Below are 18,250 nucleotides of genomic sequence, written 5' to 3'. Positions count from 1 at the left end.
TTGTCTAATCGGCAAAAACCATTCATCTTTCAAGATAACTTACCATTTCCTTTTACCAGCTCAGGCATCATGTCCCTGTGAAACACTTTAAATCTTTGTCGGGGGTAGGACTGATCAGCTCCCCTTTTGTACCCCCACTGCACCTCATAAGATGTGATTTCTCCTTATTTCCATTTTCTCCCTTCAGTCACCTAGGTTTTTCAAGAAAAAGGTCATGCTTAACTCATTCTGGTAACCTCAGTGCCTGACACATGGCGGGGGCTTGGTCAATAAATCCGTATTGAATTGAATTAAATTCCTTACTTGAACTACTTGTTTATTTTTCTCTGTCTAGTCCTTTGCGACGATTCTGAGAGGTACTGTTTGTGTTGAGGAAAAAGCAGCAACAGCAGCAGGCAAATCAAATGGCATTTAGGACTTGCAAACTGCCTCTTTCTGAGCAGCAGCATGAGACGCAGGCTCTGAGATAAAGACACACAGTCACAGCTGATCAACAACATTCAAAGTAGTGTTTTTCAAACTGTAGATTGAGGGAGATGAAATGGAGGAAGATGAAAACAGAAATGTAAGGGGGATAAACTGTGAATAAGTTTGGAGATTCACAGACTTTCAGGTAAGAGATTGCTGTGACCAGGTATGTTTTAGCCGTAGTTGAAGATGATAATAAGGGCTTGAACTAGGGCCTTGAATGGCGGGAATAAAAGAAAAGAGACAGTTTAAAGGTAGAAGGAATCAAATTTAATAAGCGATTATATAAGAGTATGAGAACCATTAATACGTGGCTAATGAAGGAGATGGAGTCATGAAAGGCTCCTATATTTCTACCTTTGGCACTTGGTTAAATGATGCTATAAATTTAGATAGAAAATTCAGGAACACTCAACACTGAGGTTGGCTATTTTAGAAAACTTTGGGTTCAGTATCATTATGAAAATAGCTATCTTTCACAAAACGAGTCCATAAACCTGTTTCAGAGTGTGGCTATCTTTGGCAAATGTATATATTGACCTTAAAGGGGAAAATATGCTGTTTATTTCTTGTTATAGAAGCAATTCGTGTATGTTTTAAATATTTGGAAGATTTTGTAAATCTTTTTATAATTTTGATGTTTTCCTCCAAATTTTTTCATGGTTGTGATCAAATTATCTGTAAACATACCTGTATAGCCTGCTTTGTTTTTCACTTGACATTATAACATAGCATTTTAATGGAATATCTTAAACACACATTCTATTAGAATTAAGGTAAAATGAGAAAGGGTAACTGTCACCTAGAAAGCCCAGCCCCATGAGTTAGAAAGCTTAAGGTCATAGTAATGCCACTGACCGTGCTATTAATCTGTATTTAAAAGGAAAAAACTTGACCCCCTTTACCCCCTTCTAGCGCCCTGGATGAAGAACTGACTAGGTGGTGAACACACAATGCACTATATAAATGATGTATTACAGAATTGTACAGTTGAAACCTGTACAATTTTACTAACCAATGTCATCCCAATAAATTTAATAAAAATGAAAAGAATATATGGAAAAGAAGATGATATACTCTGAAATTCTGAGTCATAAAATGCAGAAGAAACTCAAGGAACAGATGTCCAACATGCTGTGATGACACTTAAATAAAACAGTTTAACAAGAAAAAAAGTAAAAGGAAAAAAATTTCTTAGGAATGGAATAACAAATAGGGAGGAAAACATGTCACTAGCATTGATCCATCTAATTCTTACTTTTTTTGGAAAAGGCACTAAACATGTAGAAGAAACCAAGGCTCAAGTGAATTAAGCAACTTGCGCAATACCACACAACTAAATTGTCAATGAGCCAGGATTCAAACCTCAGTCTGTTGGGACTTTTGGTTCTCCTTCCAGTACGTTATGCTGCCTCCTTCAATTACTAGCCATACAGAATGACAAGTTTTTTGAAACAGCCCAGGGCATTCATTTGGAATGCAAGGAGATTATTTAGGGCAGTGAGTCTCAATTCTAGTGGTGGTGAAGAAGAAGTAGGCAGAGTGTCTATTGGCCATTTGTATGTCCTCTTTGGAGAAATGTCTATTCAGGTCCTCTGCCCATTTTTTAACTGGATTGTTTTTTTGTTGTTGAGTTGTATGAGTTCCTTATATATTTTTGGATATTAGCCCCTTATCGGAGTGAAATAAGTCAGACAGAAAAAATCGAGAACCATATGATTTCATTGATATGTAGTATATAAAACTGAAAACAACAAAAGAACAAAACAAACAAATGAAGGAAAAAAACCTCATAAACATAGACATTAGTTTAGTGGTTACCAGAGGGTAAGGGAGGAGGGGGGTTGTAGATGAGGGTAAAGGGGATCAAATATATGGTGATGGAAAGAGAACTGACTCTGGGTGGTAAACACATAATGCAATATATATGATGTATTACAGAATTGTACACCTGAAAGCTATGTAACTTTACTAATAATTGTCACCCCAATAAACTTAAAAAAATAAAAAAAGAACTAGGCAGAGTGGTAGACTAGATCGTTCCAGTGCGACTTTTCAATTCTAACATTTTGTGACTCTGCACTCTTCTGCAGGGTTGCTGAACTCTTGTTTTCTCCCAATGCAATCAGTATTCTTTCACAGATTTTGCTGCATATCACCCAGTACACTTTGGTCTAAAGTCTCTCAGAGGCCTGCACACAATTCCCGTATCAATTAGTGTCTTAAGAGTGTGTGCAAGAACCCTGAGGCAAAACTTGGCCCACTATGTCATTTATATCTAATACGCTTCCCAATGGTAATTGTTATTAATTTATCATTGCATTTTTAATCAGTTTCTATTCTATTTCCTTAAAATATTATTTGTCATGGCTATTTTACTTCCTATTTTTAATACTTTATGTTTCTTTAAATTACGGACATAATTTGAAAATCAATAAGGCAACACAAACTGCTCTTTGTCAATTGTTTCACCTAATTTCTGATCTACCATAGGCACTGCCCACTTTTTAAAAATCAGATAATGGGCAGTATAAAGAGAGCACTGTCTAATGGAGCAGTTCAAAACACTGGCTGCACATTATTGGAATTACACAGAGAGGTTTTTTAAAATGCTAATGACTAGGCCCACTACAAATGAATTAAATAAGATTCTGGAGGGCAGGGGAAGGGCTGAACAGAGGTATTATTTAAAAATCTCCACAGCAGTCTATTTAAGTCAAAGGGCCGTGTAGTCATCAGACAGCAAAATACTTTGGAAGCGACACATTTTCTATGAAGTTTTCTAGAGGAATAAAAGACAACTGAGGATTAACCCCCAACATTCTGAAGTTCACAATGCTTAAGATACAGAAGGTGCCAAAAAAATGTATACACATTTTAAGAAAGGAAAAAACTGTATTAAAATTATAATATTCAATATATACCGATAACAAAAGATGAATACCAGTCGTGTGTATACATTTTTTTGGCACCCCCAGTATACACTTACCTACAGTGATGCAAAGACTTCTGATGTTTTCTTTGAGCTGGGACATTGTTTTCTTTTCTTTCCTCTTTAGATTTAACCCCAATACTAGTAAACACGTTCCCCTAATTTAGGTTAGATAATGGCAGTGCATGAAAGTTAGGACTACACACAATGCTCCAGAGCCTGCTGGAAGAGCAGAATTCAGCAATTCACTTCTGTGTACACAGGGACTCTTTACCTTAGCATGACATACGCTATTCCCCAAACTACTACTAATTAGTTTAAAGTCTAATTCAAATTTCTAGCTTCTATATTTAGCATAATGATTAGCGACCGAGATAACTAATGAGTTAACTGAAAGAGAACTCACCCTTCCTTATACAACTCAATACATTCGTGGTATCTATTTCTCATTTATTTTATACCATCTGAGAAGAAAATACAAGAGTATTTCTTTCACATTTAGTTGATTCAAAATAACACAAAAAATAACATTAGGAAAACTGATCTTTTAGCTCATTATTAAGTACAAAAAGCTAACATGGGCATCCAAACTGAAAGCTATCACCCTTATCATTAATACACCTGTGCTCTGTGACTATTATTTCTATGGAAGGAAATGGACCCTAGTAGTAGTCTGAAGTCTTGGTATAGCTTTGTGCTACTTGGGAGTTGATTATACTGGGGGTGCCAAAAAAAGTGGACACTTTGGTCAACGCTGCTCCAGCAGTAGTTTGCCATAACCAGAAATCTCTGGACGCTAATGGTAACCACATTGAGACCCTCTTGTAATTGCAGAAGTCAAACATGACTTGTATTCATCTTTTGTTATCAGTATATATTGACTATTACAATTTTAATAGTTTTTTCCTTTCTTAAAATGTGTATACATTTTTTTGGCACCCTCTGTGCACCAAGAAGATGTGGTTTATTGTCTAATGTTCCTTCATTCAGAGTCATGGCTCCAGGCAATACTGTAAGGTAGATCAATATTATTATATCTTCAGAACTCTACCTTTTTCTCAAGTAGCCTTTGCTCTCAAATTGCTTCTCCATCCAGAGCCCACTAAACCTCTTCAAACAATGCCCTGTGCTTCTTAGTTACCTTTCCTGATCCAGCTCCCTCATCCAAATCTAACTGTCCTTTATCCCACTTAGGGAAGACCTGATGGGTCAATCTAATAATTTCTGTCAAATTATGATACTAATGGTTGATACATAATTAATGAATTATGCCTCCTAACACACATATTCATTTTCATAACCGAAGAAAAACTACAGAAGTGAGTAATGTAGAAATTCCATGGAAGGTTAGAAAAAAACGCTAATTTTTCCTAAACTATCAAGACCTATAAGTAGCTATTTCTTTTCTCTTATGGCTGGCCTAAATCATAGAGTCAGTAAAACCGTCTGCAGTAGGCAGAATAATCCCTGTTCTCCCCCCGCAAAAATGCCCACATCATAATCCCTGGAACCTGTAAACATGTCATGTTAAATGCAAGGGGAGGTTTGTGTATGGAATTATACCTGCTAATCAGCTGACCTGAAGGAGATTGTCCTGGATTAACTGGGTGGGCCAATGGAATTACAAGGGTCTTTAAATGGGGAAAGGGATTCGGAAGAGTCAGAACCAAAGATGGCATCATAAGAAAGACTTGACCAGCAACTGCTGGTTTTAAAGATGGAAGGTGGGTATGAGCCAAAAAAAGTGGACAGACTCTAGAAGCTAGAAAAGGTGAGAAAATGGATTCTCCTCTAGAACCTCCAGAAAGGAATGCAGCCCCACTAACACCCTGATTTTTGCCAAATGAGATCCATTTCAGACTTCAATTTCCACAACTATAATAAATTTGTGTTGTTTTAAGCAACTAAATATGTGATAATTTGTTATAGCAGTGATAGGAAATTGACATACCAATAAAGTACTCAGAAGGAGCTAGCACCTTGATTTCCTTAAAATACATGGTTGGTATTTTCCTACTAGATTATGCTGCTGCTTTATAGAAGTTGCCTTGTTTGCATTTGCTAGTGGTTAGACAACCTACATAGACGATCAAGTGTGGCTGAAAATAAAAGAGGAAAAGAAAGATCCAACAACCAGAAATAATTTAAACTATACTGTAAAAATATCTTTAAATGTTTAACTTCACAAAAAGTAGTTAGTAAAAAGAAATCATTGGTTGGTGTGGCCTTGTTCCACTCTTCTAATCAAGAATGAGGTAAGGATGGTTTATCAAATGCAAGTTAACAAAACTCTACTAAACCTCATGTTATGAATGGTTCATGGTGATTTAAGGCATACATCATTTCACTCTCCTCTGCCAGCACCCCACTCCACACTGTATAGCACACTTGCCATTGAGTTTATCCTGAATTTAGGGGACATGCCTATTTCCAGAAAACTACACATGCCATCTGAAACTGAAAAACAGAATAGATGGAGTATCTATAGCTCCTTCAGAATAATTTATCCGGAGCATTATCCCAGGGTAGCCGTTTTATTCCCTCCAGCAAACATACTCATATAATATCCCTGAAAAGCAACTTAGTAAAAGCAGACCATCTCAGCTGATAACAGCAACAGAAAACCTTAGTATGATATGATTTGTAAATTCTCTCTCACAAAGCTCACTTTTTAAAAATTTTCTAAAAACTAAAAATATGACATTCCATATTCCACCCCGCATATGAAATTCTTTGATGGAAAGAGCTTGTTTTGCTGCAAGAGAAAATTTGGTGCCCTCTGGTGTTGGAAAACAAGACGATCCACGTCACCTTTACAAACTGGCATTCCAGAGAGGTTCATAAAAAGCATAGAATAGCACATTCCAGTGCAGCACAGATATGTATATTTTACTGGAAAATTTTGCTTATGAGTTATTAAATACTCAATTTTATTCTGAAGGAGTATTAGAAAAGCATTATTTACAAAGTGGAACCTCTTAGGTAAAATAATACTTTCCTATATTAACTGTTGGGGCTTTACATCCCGGAAAACAAAGGCAAATGATTTAAGGTTTTACAGCAAAAATAATGATCAAAAAGGGCACATTATTAGGGTAGTATGACTTATAATTGATTCTTCAATATATTATAAAATAATAAAGACATACAACATGGAGCTAAAAAAGATTAACACGTGTAATAATATTACCCAGCTTAAGAAGTAAAGCATGACCAATAGGGTTGGAGCTCCGTACATGGTACCCCGCATCATATTCCCCCTCCCCCTCAGCGGTAACCATTCAATTGATTTGTAAACATATTTTTCAATTTCATACACTTCAACACTACATTCCTTCTAAAATGAAAAAAATTAACCTTAAAATATTACTTTGTAAAAGAAAGCCTAGGTGATAGCAATTACAATTGGCCATACAGAGCCAGGGAGAAGATTCCAGCAATATCTCCCCAGTTTGGGGGGCACATGGAAACTGATATTGTCAGGTTCCCAGCTGTGAGACGAGTAGGTGAGACTGACATCTCAGCATCAGACAAGTTTCAAGGAGATTTGAATAAGACAAGGAGGCACAGCCAGCAAATGACTATGATTTTTAAAATGTGGAAGGGCAGAAATGGGGCAATAAGGGAGACAGCATGTGGGCAGTGAATATCTTGGTTGATGTCCTAAATGAAGCCGAATGTGGAGGTTTAGCACATAAACCAGGCTCAGGCTTCCCAGTGCACACAAGGCCATAGAGCTGGAGGCACAGCCCAGTTCTACTCATCACACGCAGCTAGCACCAAAGCTCAGTCCTGTGTGATAAGCTCCAAATTTCTGTGTCTCTCTGGGACTAGCTTACTGGTGACTCTGTTTTCTCCCTTCCCCAAACAAGTTGGCCTCTCACAAAATTTGGGAAAGGATAGCATGCAAGATGCATGCTGTTCTCCTACTTCCCAATTCCCTTTTTCCACCCAGCGCCTTCATGCTCCTCTCTAGCTGCCCAAAGCCTGTTGCCATCAGAGCGTCTCCATGCTCCAGCAACCTAATAGCTCATAAAAATCAAGCGATACAAGTAAAACACCCTGTACTATATCCAGAATAAAGATCCATAAACGTTAACTGCTATTATCATCACTCTCATCCAAACTTCTCCATTCCATTCCCACCCTCCCCCTTGCTCCCAGCCAAACTTCCATTCTCTTAATACCAGGCAAAGAAAAGCTATCTGAATATACTAAATGTTACTTAGACATGGATATTTATACTGTCTTTTACTACATGCAAGAAGCTATATGAGGTGTTGGAAAATATAAGATAAAAATATTTTGTCTTCTCTAGTATGGTTCTTCATCTAATTCCTTCTCAGCCTGGTTCCCGGTTACAGCTGCCTTTCCTCCGTAACATCCACAGAATTAATTCTCTTTGCTCTTGTTAATAAATTATTTGTCAAGGACTTTAACAACTCAGTTCTAAACCACTCTTAATTCCTTTTTGTTGATCTCTCCTTTCCAATAGTTCTCAACCCTGCCTACACATTGGAATCACTTAAAAAAAAATGTGTGTGTACATGTATGTATGTGTGTATATATATATATATATATATATATACACACACACACACATATATATATAAATTTATATATGTATAAATTTTTTAATATATACAAACACACATAGTAATGCCAAGTCTATCCTAACCAAAGCATAATCTGATAGAGCCCAGGCATGTTATTTTTTTATTTTATTGCTAGTTTCAGGTGTACAAAACAATAGTTAGACATTTATACCCCTCACAAAGTGATAACACCCCCCCCCCAGTCTACTACCCCTCTGACATCACATACAGTGTTACAGTTCCACTGACTCTATTCCTTATGCTGTATTCCACATCCTGTGACTATACATATATATATATATATATATATATATATATATATATATATATATATATATATATATATATATATATAATTATAGTTGACATTCATTATTACTCAGCTTCAGCTTCAGGTGTACACTGCAGTGGTCAGACACCTACACCATCCCTGAAGTTGTCTCCCTAATAAGACAAGTATCCATCGGATACCCTATAAAATCTTTACAACATTACTGATTATATTCCGCAAACTGTCTTTCGTATTGCCATGGCAATCTTGTGGTTACCAATTCTGCTTTATAATCCCCTCATTTTCTCCCTCATCCCCACTCCCATCCCATCTAGCAAACTTCAGTTTTTCTCTATATCTCTGAGGCTGTTTGTGATTAGTTTGCTAATTTAGTCAGTTCTTTAGACTCCACATATAAGTGAGAGCATATGGTATTTGTCTTTCTCCATCTGACTTATTTCACTTAGCATAATGTTCCATCCATATCGTTGCAGATGGTAAGATGTCATTCTTCTTTACGGCCAAGTAATACTCCATTGTATAAATGTACCACAGTTTCTTAATCCAGTCATCTACTGATGGGCATTTCGGTCTTTAAAAGCTCCTCAGAAGATTCCAAGTTGTAGCCAGGGTTAAGAACCACTGTTAGCCTCTACTCTTAAATCATTTACCATTCCTGAAGCATTGGATACATCATTTATTTGTTCAATTCATCCACTGGGTAACCATTTACTGAGTTCCTACCGTGGGCGCAGGCTGGAGTTTGCTAATCAGAACTTTCCAGCTACATAGCATCCTCAGAATCAAACATAAGTTTCTAACTGCTGCATCGTAACTCTTCATAAGCAGACCATTTCTCCTCTCTTCTCTGTCATCACTCTTCCAATTCCTGCACAATATTCCCACCCTTCCTCTCCCAGTCAAGGTTGTTTTGTGACTTCTCTGGGATTTTCAGTTGCATCTCAAGGTTTTGGTCAAAGTAATCCTGCATTAACTAAACTATTTGGCTATAACCCACTATAATATGGCATTTATGCAAATGCATAAGGATTACCGATATTCATATCTGTCTTCCTATTCACGCAAAGGCCCCTGAGGGGAAGGATCATATTCCATTCATCGTTGTATCCTCAATACTTAGCACAGTTTCTGGCAAAGCGTGAAGTACCCAACAGGTATCATTAAATGAAGAAAAGACTGAATTAAGAATAAAGGTATATGATACTAAAATTTTTTCTGAACCACCGAAGATTGATCAAAACATCCTTTCTTGAGAGGCTGTGGTACAGTTAACAGTTAAGAGCATGAGCTTTGGGATAAAGACCTGCTACATACCAGGATTGTGGGAAGTCATTTAACCTGATTCTCAGTTTCTCCTTCCATAAAATGGTGATAATAGAAATTATCTCATAAAATGGTGTAGGATTAAATGAAGAACTCAGAAAAACACCCCGCATATATAGTAAGATGTGGTAGGCAGAATAATAGCTCCCCAAGATGTCCATGTCTTAATCCCTGGGATTTACGAATGTTACCTTACATGGCAAAAGGGACTTTGCAGCTGTAATTACAAACTTGAAAATGTGAATGTTATTTTGGATTATCTAGGTGGGCCTAATGCAATCACAAGAGCCCTTAAATAGGTAAAAGGGAAGATGTGACAAAGGAAGCAGAGATTGAAGTGATGCCATTGCTAAAAGGAGGTCAAAAGCCAAAGAATGCAAAGAGACCCTAGAACTTGCAAAAGCAAGGAACGGGTTCTACCCTAGAGCCTCAAGAAGAAATGCAACCCTGTCAACACCTCAATTTTAGCTCCATAACACCCATTCTCAGACTGATCTCCAGAACTATATGATGATAAAACTGTTGTTTTAAGCTACTATGTTTGTGGAAATTCGTCCCAGTAACACTAGGAAACTAATACATAAGGGATATATAAGTGTGATAATTATTATTTCCCCCTCTCTGTTTCAGCATTTCTGAGTTAACATCAATAATGATGTCATGTTGATAGTATATGTCTTTGATATGATGTATGATGTGATAAAAATGGCATTTTAACTCTGTGATCTCCCTCCCAAAAACCCATGTACGGAAAATAGTTAATACAGTAGTCCTGTCCTACTATAAGGTTGGCTCTAGGCTGACATCTGAGAACTGAAATTTCTGGAGAGTTCCCATCATCCTAGTAAGAGTGGCTCACTGTGCCTAAAATTTTGGCATAAATAATGTGGTTTATGTTGAACATCTGCTTTTCTTCTGATGTCTGGAGTTTTGGTATATGTCAGGCAGAAAGGTCTACATGACCAGCCCCCAATAAAAACCGTGGGCGCTGAGTCTCTAATGAGCTTTCCTGGTGCAAACATTGCACATGTGTTGTCACCACATATTGCAGAAGGAATTACGTTCATTCTATGTAACTCAGTAAGTCAATGGGGAGAGGACTCTTGGAAGCTTGCACCTGTTTCTTCCAGTCTTTGCCCCATGAACCTTTTCCCTTTGCAGATGTTGGTTTGTATCCTTAAACTTCAATAAAACCTATTTGTGAATATGACTATAGGCTGAGTGCTATGAGTCCTCTTCTTGAGTAATCGAATGTGGGGGTGGACGTGCAGACCCGTTACACAAACCATAACCCCAGTCTAATCATGAAAAAAGCATCACCCAACCTCAATTGAGGAACATTCTACAACAACCTAACCAGTATTCCTCAAAACTGTCAAAGTTGTCAAAAACTGGGGAAGTCTGTGAAACTATCAAGGCCAAGAGGAGCCTAATGAGACAGGACAACTAAATGTAACATAAAGTGGTACCCTAGATGGGATCCTGGAAAAAGAACATTAGGTGAAAAATAAGGAAATCTGAATAAAGCATGAACTTTAATTAATAAGAATGTATCGATATTGGTTCATTAATTGTGACAGATGTATTACACTATGTAAGATAATAATAGGGGAAACTGGGCGTGGGGCATATGGGAACTATCTGTACTAGCTTCACAAATCTAAAACTATTCTAAAATTAAAAAGAAAACAAAAAACTCTTGTTTAAGAAATTTCTGATCATCCATGTATTGTGTACAGAGCATTTGCTAAGCATTAGAAAATTTAGATCTATACAATTACTTAAGGTAAAGGCGCTACCAATTCCATGTAATTTTGCTCCACACTTATAATTTATCTATATTTTCAAATCAATTTGAAATAACAGAAAAACAAAATTAAGACATCTAGTTTATTAAAATTGACTGAATATTTGCATCTTACCTCACTAGATGGTGACTTTCTGGAAGGTAGAAGCAAATTAGAAGTATTTGCTACTAAGCAAGACCTAAATATTTTTGCATTAATAAAATGAAGAGATTGACAAACTGAAACTGAAACAATAATTTGGCACAAAGTAGAGTGAGAAATAAACAATGATTTGTCTCAATATATGAGTATGTCTGAAGGTCATGATGTTCTTTCAATCTATTGTCTTCTTCTCTACAAGACCAATTTGTACTTATATTTCTGTTTTTAATAAAACCAGTAAAATCTGTGTCATCTAATTAAATTGTCATATTTTCATTACTGAGGTTTTTCATTTCAACAAACCATTGATTTTCTGCTGGAGGAAGAGAATGAATGGGGAATAGTTGTTCAATATGTGTGTTACTATTATAATTCAGAAGCACATAACATTCTCTTTTTAAAAAACAACCAAATATATACCTGGCATATGATTTTGTGTGATGATGAAACAAGTGATAAAAGACTAAATGGACTCCATTAAATTTGTGAAAAATTAAAAATGATCTCTATGAGCAAATCCATGAAAATGAAATTTAAGAGCTTTTGTAGAAAAATATATATCTTTTCTCTATAAACATAAGTAAGTGGGTGTTTAATGTAATTTATTGGCCTCTATTCTCCCCAATGCTTATGTCACTCCCTTGTAATAATACAAGCAGTCTTAACTCATTTAGTTCCCTGTGAACAGTATAATATAATCAGTGTAAATGGTTTAGTGATTTATTACAGACCATGATATTTGGTCAATTATTTTATACTCTCATGCATAGTACTCCACAGAATGTAAGGTAAACTCTCTCTTTTCACAATAGTTTCCTATGGGCTTTAAAGAGACATTTTCTTTTATTCATATTAAATAGGCCCAATCTTAAGAAATGTAAACACAATAGAATGAAATGCTGTTTAAATTATTTTAAAATATTATGCAACCATACTAGTGGCAGCTTTACTGCCTCTCAATCCACAAGAGAAAATACTTTGTGCCAGGACAAATTTTTTATTAATTTCCTCTAAATGCAGATATTTCAGCCTTTTCATGATCATACTAACCACTTAGAAAAGCTACATAGGCCAAAGGAAGTCTCAAAGAAAATTAGAAAATGATTTGAACTGAATAACAATGAAATACAACATAAAAGTCAGAGAATGAAGCTAATACAGTAATTAAAAGGAAATTTATAGTATTAAATTTTTAGATGAGAAAAAAGAAAGATTTCCAATTAATAATGTAAGTTTCCACCACAAAAAAAGTTTATAAGAGAAAGGAAAATAAAGTCAAAGTATAAGAAAGCAGATAATAAAGATCAGAGCAGAAATCAATGATATGAAAATAGAAAACAATAGGAAAAATAATTGAAACACAAAGCTGGTTCTTTGGAAAGATCAACAAAATTGATAAATCTCTAGCAAAGTAAAAAGAAAAAGAGAGAAGGGTGGGGGAGAATACTAATTGTCATTATCAGGATTGAAAAGGGGATAACATTACAGACCCAACACACACTAACAGTATAATAAAGGAATACTATGAAAAACTCAACACACACAATTTCAAAAATTTACATAATTCATTGAAAAAAACAAACTAACAAAATTCACTCCATATGAAATAGATCACCTGAATTGTCCTATAACTATTAAATAAATTAAATTCATAATTAAAAATGTTTCAAAAAAGAAATCTTCAGGCCCAGACAGTTTCATTACCAAATATGTTTTTAAAAAGTGACATTGATTCTCCATAATATTTCCCAGAAAATAGAAGAGGAAAGAACACTTCCTAATTCATTTCATAATGGCAGCAATGTCCTGATGTCAAAATTAAAGATAGTATAAAAATAGAGAAAACTACAGACCAATATCCTTCACATACAGAGGCAAAAGAAACAAAAAAGAAACCTTCCAAAAATATTGGCAAATAGTATCCAGCAATATAAAGAAATAAAAATACAACATAATAAAGTGGTGTTTATTGTGGAAATGATAGACTGGCTCAATAGTTGATAAACAATATTAACATTGAAAACACATGATCGTATCAATTCCTGCAGAAACTTTGATAAAGTTCAATATCCACTCATGATAAAACTATCAGCAAACTAGGAATAGAAGGAACTTCCTCAACCTAATAAAGAACATCTACAAAAAACTTAAAACTAACATATTTAATGGTGAAAGACAATGCTTTTCTCCTAACATCAGAAAAAAAAAGAGGAAAAGACAAATGTCTGCTCTAACCACTTCTTCTACTCAACATTGTACTGAATGTAATAGTTAATTCAATAATAAATAAAAGAAAAAAAATCTACATTGGAAAGCAAGAAGTTGTCTTTATTTGCAGACAACATGATCATCTAAATAAAAATTCCAATGGAACCTACTAAAAAAATATTATTCCTAATAGGTGAGATTAGAAAGGTTGTAGGATATAGGGTCAACATAAAACAATTAACTGTATTTCTACATATTATCAATGAATAACTGGAAATTAAAATTTATTAAAACAATGCCATTTACCAACAGTATAAAGATATGAATACTTAGGGATAAATCTGGTAAAAAATGTCAAAAATCTGTGCTCTCCCAACATCACAAGATACAAAGTCAAAATAAAAATTGTGTTTCCAATATACAATGGTTACCCAAATTTTTAAAAATTAAAACTAACATCAAAAAGTAAAGACTTAGGTATAAATCTAACACAGCGTCCACAGATTTTAAATGTTGAAAATTGCAAAATATTGACAAAATAAATAAAAAACCTATATAAAAAGGGATATATATCACGTTCATGGATTGGAAAAATCAACACAGTAAAGATTTCAGTTCTCCCCAAGTTGATCTATAGAGATTTAACGTAATTACAATAAAAATTGCAGCAGGATTTTTTATAAATATAAACAGGTTGATTGTAAATTTTATATGGAAAGGAAAAGGAACTAGAATAATTAAAACATTTCTGGGAAAGAACGATCAAGTTGGAGGCATCATAGTATTCTGTTTTACTACATAGTACTCTGACTTACTACAAAGTTACAGTAACTAAGAAGAAAGGGCTATTGGCAAAGGGAGAGACATAAAAAGAATAGAGAGTCCTGAAACAGACCCAAACATATACAGCCAATTGATCTTTGAAAAAGCTACAAAACATTTCAATGGAGAAAGCATAGTCTTTTCAACAAATGCTGCTGGAAAAATCAAGCATATCTATGCAAACAATGGACCTTGAGCTAAACCTCACATCTTATTAAAAATAATTAACTCAAATGAATCATAATACTCAACATAAAACTTAAAACTATATAACTTAGAAGAAACCATAGGAGAAATCTTCATAAGCTAGGGTTAGGCAAAGAGTTCTTAGATATGACCTCAAAAGCATGATCCATAAAAAGAAAAAAAAATTGAGAAATTAGACTTCATCAAAATTAAACATGTTTGTTCTATAGGAAATGAAAATTGTTAAGAAAATAGAAAGACAAGCTACAGCCTGGGAGAAAATATTTACAAAATCACATACCCAATGAAGGATTTACATCCAAAACATATAAAGAACTTTTACAACCAAACACGAAGAACACAATCCAGTTAAAAAATGACCAAAAGATTTGAACAGACACTTCATTAAAGAATATATACAAATGGAAAAATGAGCTCATAAAAGTGTTCAATATTATTAGGGAAAATGAAAATGAAAATCACAATATGCTACCACTACTACATTATCTATTGAATAACAAAATAAAAAAAACATTGAGAATACCAGGTGTTTGCAAGGATGCACAGCAAATGGAATTCATACATTGCTGCTTGGAAAGCAAAATGGTATAGACATTCTAGAAAACAATTTGACAGTTTTTTATAAAGTTAAATGTATACTTACCATATGATCCAGCAATCCCACTCCTGAGTATTTACCCTAGAAAAATGAAAACAGGTTCACACAAAAACCTGTACATAAATGTTTACAACAGGTATTTTCATAATTGCCAAAACCTGGAACAACCACCAACAAGGTGGTCCACTCATACAATGAAATATTATTGAACAATAAAAAAGAACAAACTATAGATACATGCAACAACTCAGCTGAATCTCACAGGCAAATGTGGCTGAGTAAAAGAAGTCAGTCTCTAAAGGTTGTATACTATATAATTCTAATTTTATAACATTGTATTATTTTATAACATTATTAAAAAGACAAAACTAAGGTAATGGAGAACAGATCAGTGATTTTCAGGGATTAGGAATGGAACAAGGGTGTGATTATAAAGAATTCAAGGTACAATTATAAAGGAACAAGTGAGATTTTGGGGGTATGGAACTGTCTGTATCCCCACCACGGTGGTTGTTATATGAATCTATACCTATGTAAATCATAGATGCCAAGAATAAATCAATTTTATTGCATGATAATTAAAAAATAAAAACAAAAACAAAAAGACTATGCTGCATAAAAAAAGTCTTGCTGGCTGAATGTTGCTTAGCACTGTCTTTCCTCAAACTATACGTTCAGTCAACATTTGCAGAACAAAAACTGAAAACTGGCTGTATTTTCTGCTTCAATATCAATCTCATTTATATTCCTAACCTTCAAAAATTTAAATATTGTCTATGTCTATCAGTTTTTGTTTCTGTGTTTGTCTTGTTCCTTGCAGCTTTATATCCCACATATCAGTGAAATCATATGGTTCTTGACTTTTTCTGTCTGACTTATTTCACTTAGCATAATAATCTCAAAATCCATCCAATAGTTTAGTGGTTACCAGAGGGTAAGGGGGGGAAAAGGTGGTAGATGAGGGTAAACGGGATCAAATATAGGGTAATAGAAGGAGAACTGACTCTGGGGGGTAAACACACAATGTGATATATAGATGATGTATTACAGAATTGTACATTTGAAACCTATGTAACTTTACTAACCCTTGTCACCCCAATAAACTTTAATTTAAAAAATTTAAATAAAGTTTTGTATTGTCATTAACATTTCCTATAATGGTTTCTGCCATAGAAATATCTATAGTTTGTACAAAATATCATTAAAAATGTCAAGTGAAAGTCAGAAATCTTGATTTTCCAACCAATTATTCTAGACTTTAATAACGAAAATCATTGATAACAAAAACTTTTTCTTTGTATCGTGTATGCTTATCTTCCACATTAAAAAAAAGACAGGATCTGTACTGAAATTACATAAAGGCATGGTATACCAAACAGATATTTGATAAATGCTTACAGAATTTACTAATCTTTATTAAAATGGAATGAGCTGAATAACTAAGCCATTAATTCATCTCAAATAGTAACTCTTCCTAGGATTTATCTTTTTGCTTGAATTAGCAAGATTGATGATTTAAAATTATTTTTCTTCTTTCTGGTTCAAACCATGATGTAGAATCATATCCCTAAATCATGTTATTTCTATGTTGCTGCACACTTTTACATTTTCTTTGCTAAGGAGACATTGGGCATTTGTTTGCCTGTAGCTCCTGTGCAACCAACCAAACCTATTAGGATCCTGCCATGTCACTCCCTATACTGGCCTGTCACAGGTGTGACTAAGACTCATTTATTCTGATCAGTTAGCTGAGCAGATTGGTTAAAACACATGCGTGTGAATGAATAAAAATAATTTCACACACACACACAGACACACACACACGCGTTACTAATTTGGTCTTGCTTTGCTCTAAACTGTAAAATTGTGTTCCTACACTGAAAAATGATTAATGATATAGCTGAGGTTTTCAGAAGTAATCCAAGAATTAAACACATTTTTAAAATTGCAAAGATGTTATTTGCATATACATGTACAGAGCAAGTATATTCTCATCCTTCTTTTAAATTTCTATTTCTTAGAGAATTATTTTGGAGCCCTTTACATTGTTTTAAAGGTATTCTTTCTGAATATTCATTTTTTTTAAATTTTTTTCTGATAATTTTATTTTATAGAATTCTAGAGTTGCAAATTCTTTATTTTTAATTTTTATTAAATTGATTGGGGTGACAACGGTTAGTAAAATTACATAGGTTTCAAGTGTACAATTCTGTAATATATCATCTATGTGTATTGTCTAAGGCCATAGCACCCTGAAGGCACCCAATCTTATCTGAATATTAATTTAACATCTCCAATTTATCTAGGTTTAGGTCAAATTTTCAATAAAATTATTGAATTTTACAGCTTCAATAAATCAAACTATAAATTATATTATAAAATTGCTGAAACATATCCATTTATACATTCTACAACATACGCTTTGAAGCCATGTCACACCATTCCTGCAAATAAACCGAACTGGAATGTTCTTGTCAGCAACAAGTCAAACATGTACTAAACAATTACCTATTATACCTACTCTGCTATCTAACTGAGAGAGGAAACATACCTAAGCCTTACTGAAGCACTCAAAGCAGTCATTCTATTTTGTTCAGTCTATGACCAGGATCATCAGCAGTAATGAGTCTGCTGAACTGTTTTTAAAGGAATGAACTAATATGTAAAGTTGCAGCTTTCTCTATTGTAGCTCTAAGGACACTTAATATTCAACATACAGATTAATAAGGACAACTCTCTATTGTGAACAAGTAAATAATAAAGGCAATTTGCAAAAATAAAGTTTATATAGGAATACACTAGTCTTCAAACTTCCCAACTTTCATAAGCACCTCATCCATTGGCTTTAATTGGTTT

General features: G+C 34.4%; 1 protein-coding gene across 6 annotated transcripts in view; it reads right to left on the bottom strand.

Moving 5' to 3' along the window:
• Window positions 1-18,250, bottom strand: part of RNF180 (ring finger protein 180) — a 142,594-nt gene that overhangs the window by 85,155 nt on the left and 39,189 nt on the right. For 5 of the 6 annotated variants that reach the window (XM_019743764.3, XM_019743770.3, XM_074328903.2 and 2 more), the window contains exon 5: window positions 15,440-15,475. The exons of the other annotated variant lie outside the window; for it this stretch is intronic. In XM_019743764.3, the coding sequence (XP_019599323.3) occupies window positions 15,440-15,475 (36 nt within the window). The remainder of the gene's footprint in view (window positions 1-15,439; window positions 15,476-18,250) is intronic. 6 annotated transcript variants of the gene reach the window in all.

This window comes from Rhinolophus sinicus, chromosome 3 (genome assembly GCF_057876585.1).
Source record: "Rhinolophus sinicus isolate RSI-liver-muscle chromosome 3, RSI-T2T, whole genome shotgun sequence".
NCBI lineage: Eukaryota > Metazoa > Chordata > Mammalia > Chiroptera > Rhinolophidae > Rhinolophus > Rhinolophus sinicus.
Note: the sequence above shows the minus strand (reverse complement) of the source record. Positions and strands in the feature narration are given on the sequence as shown.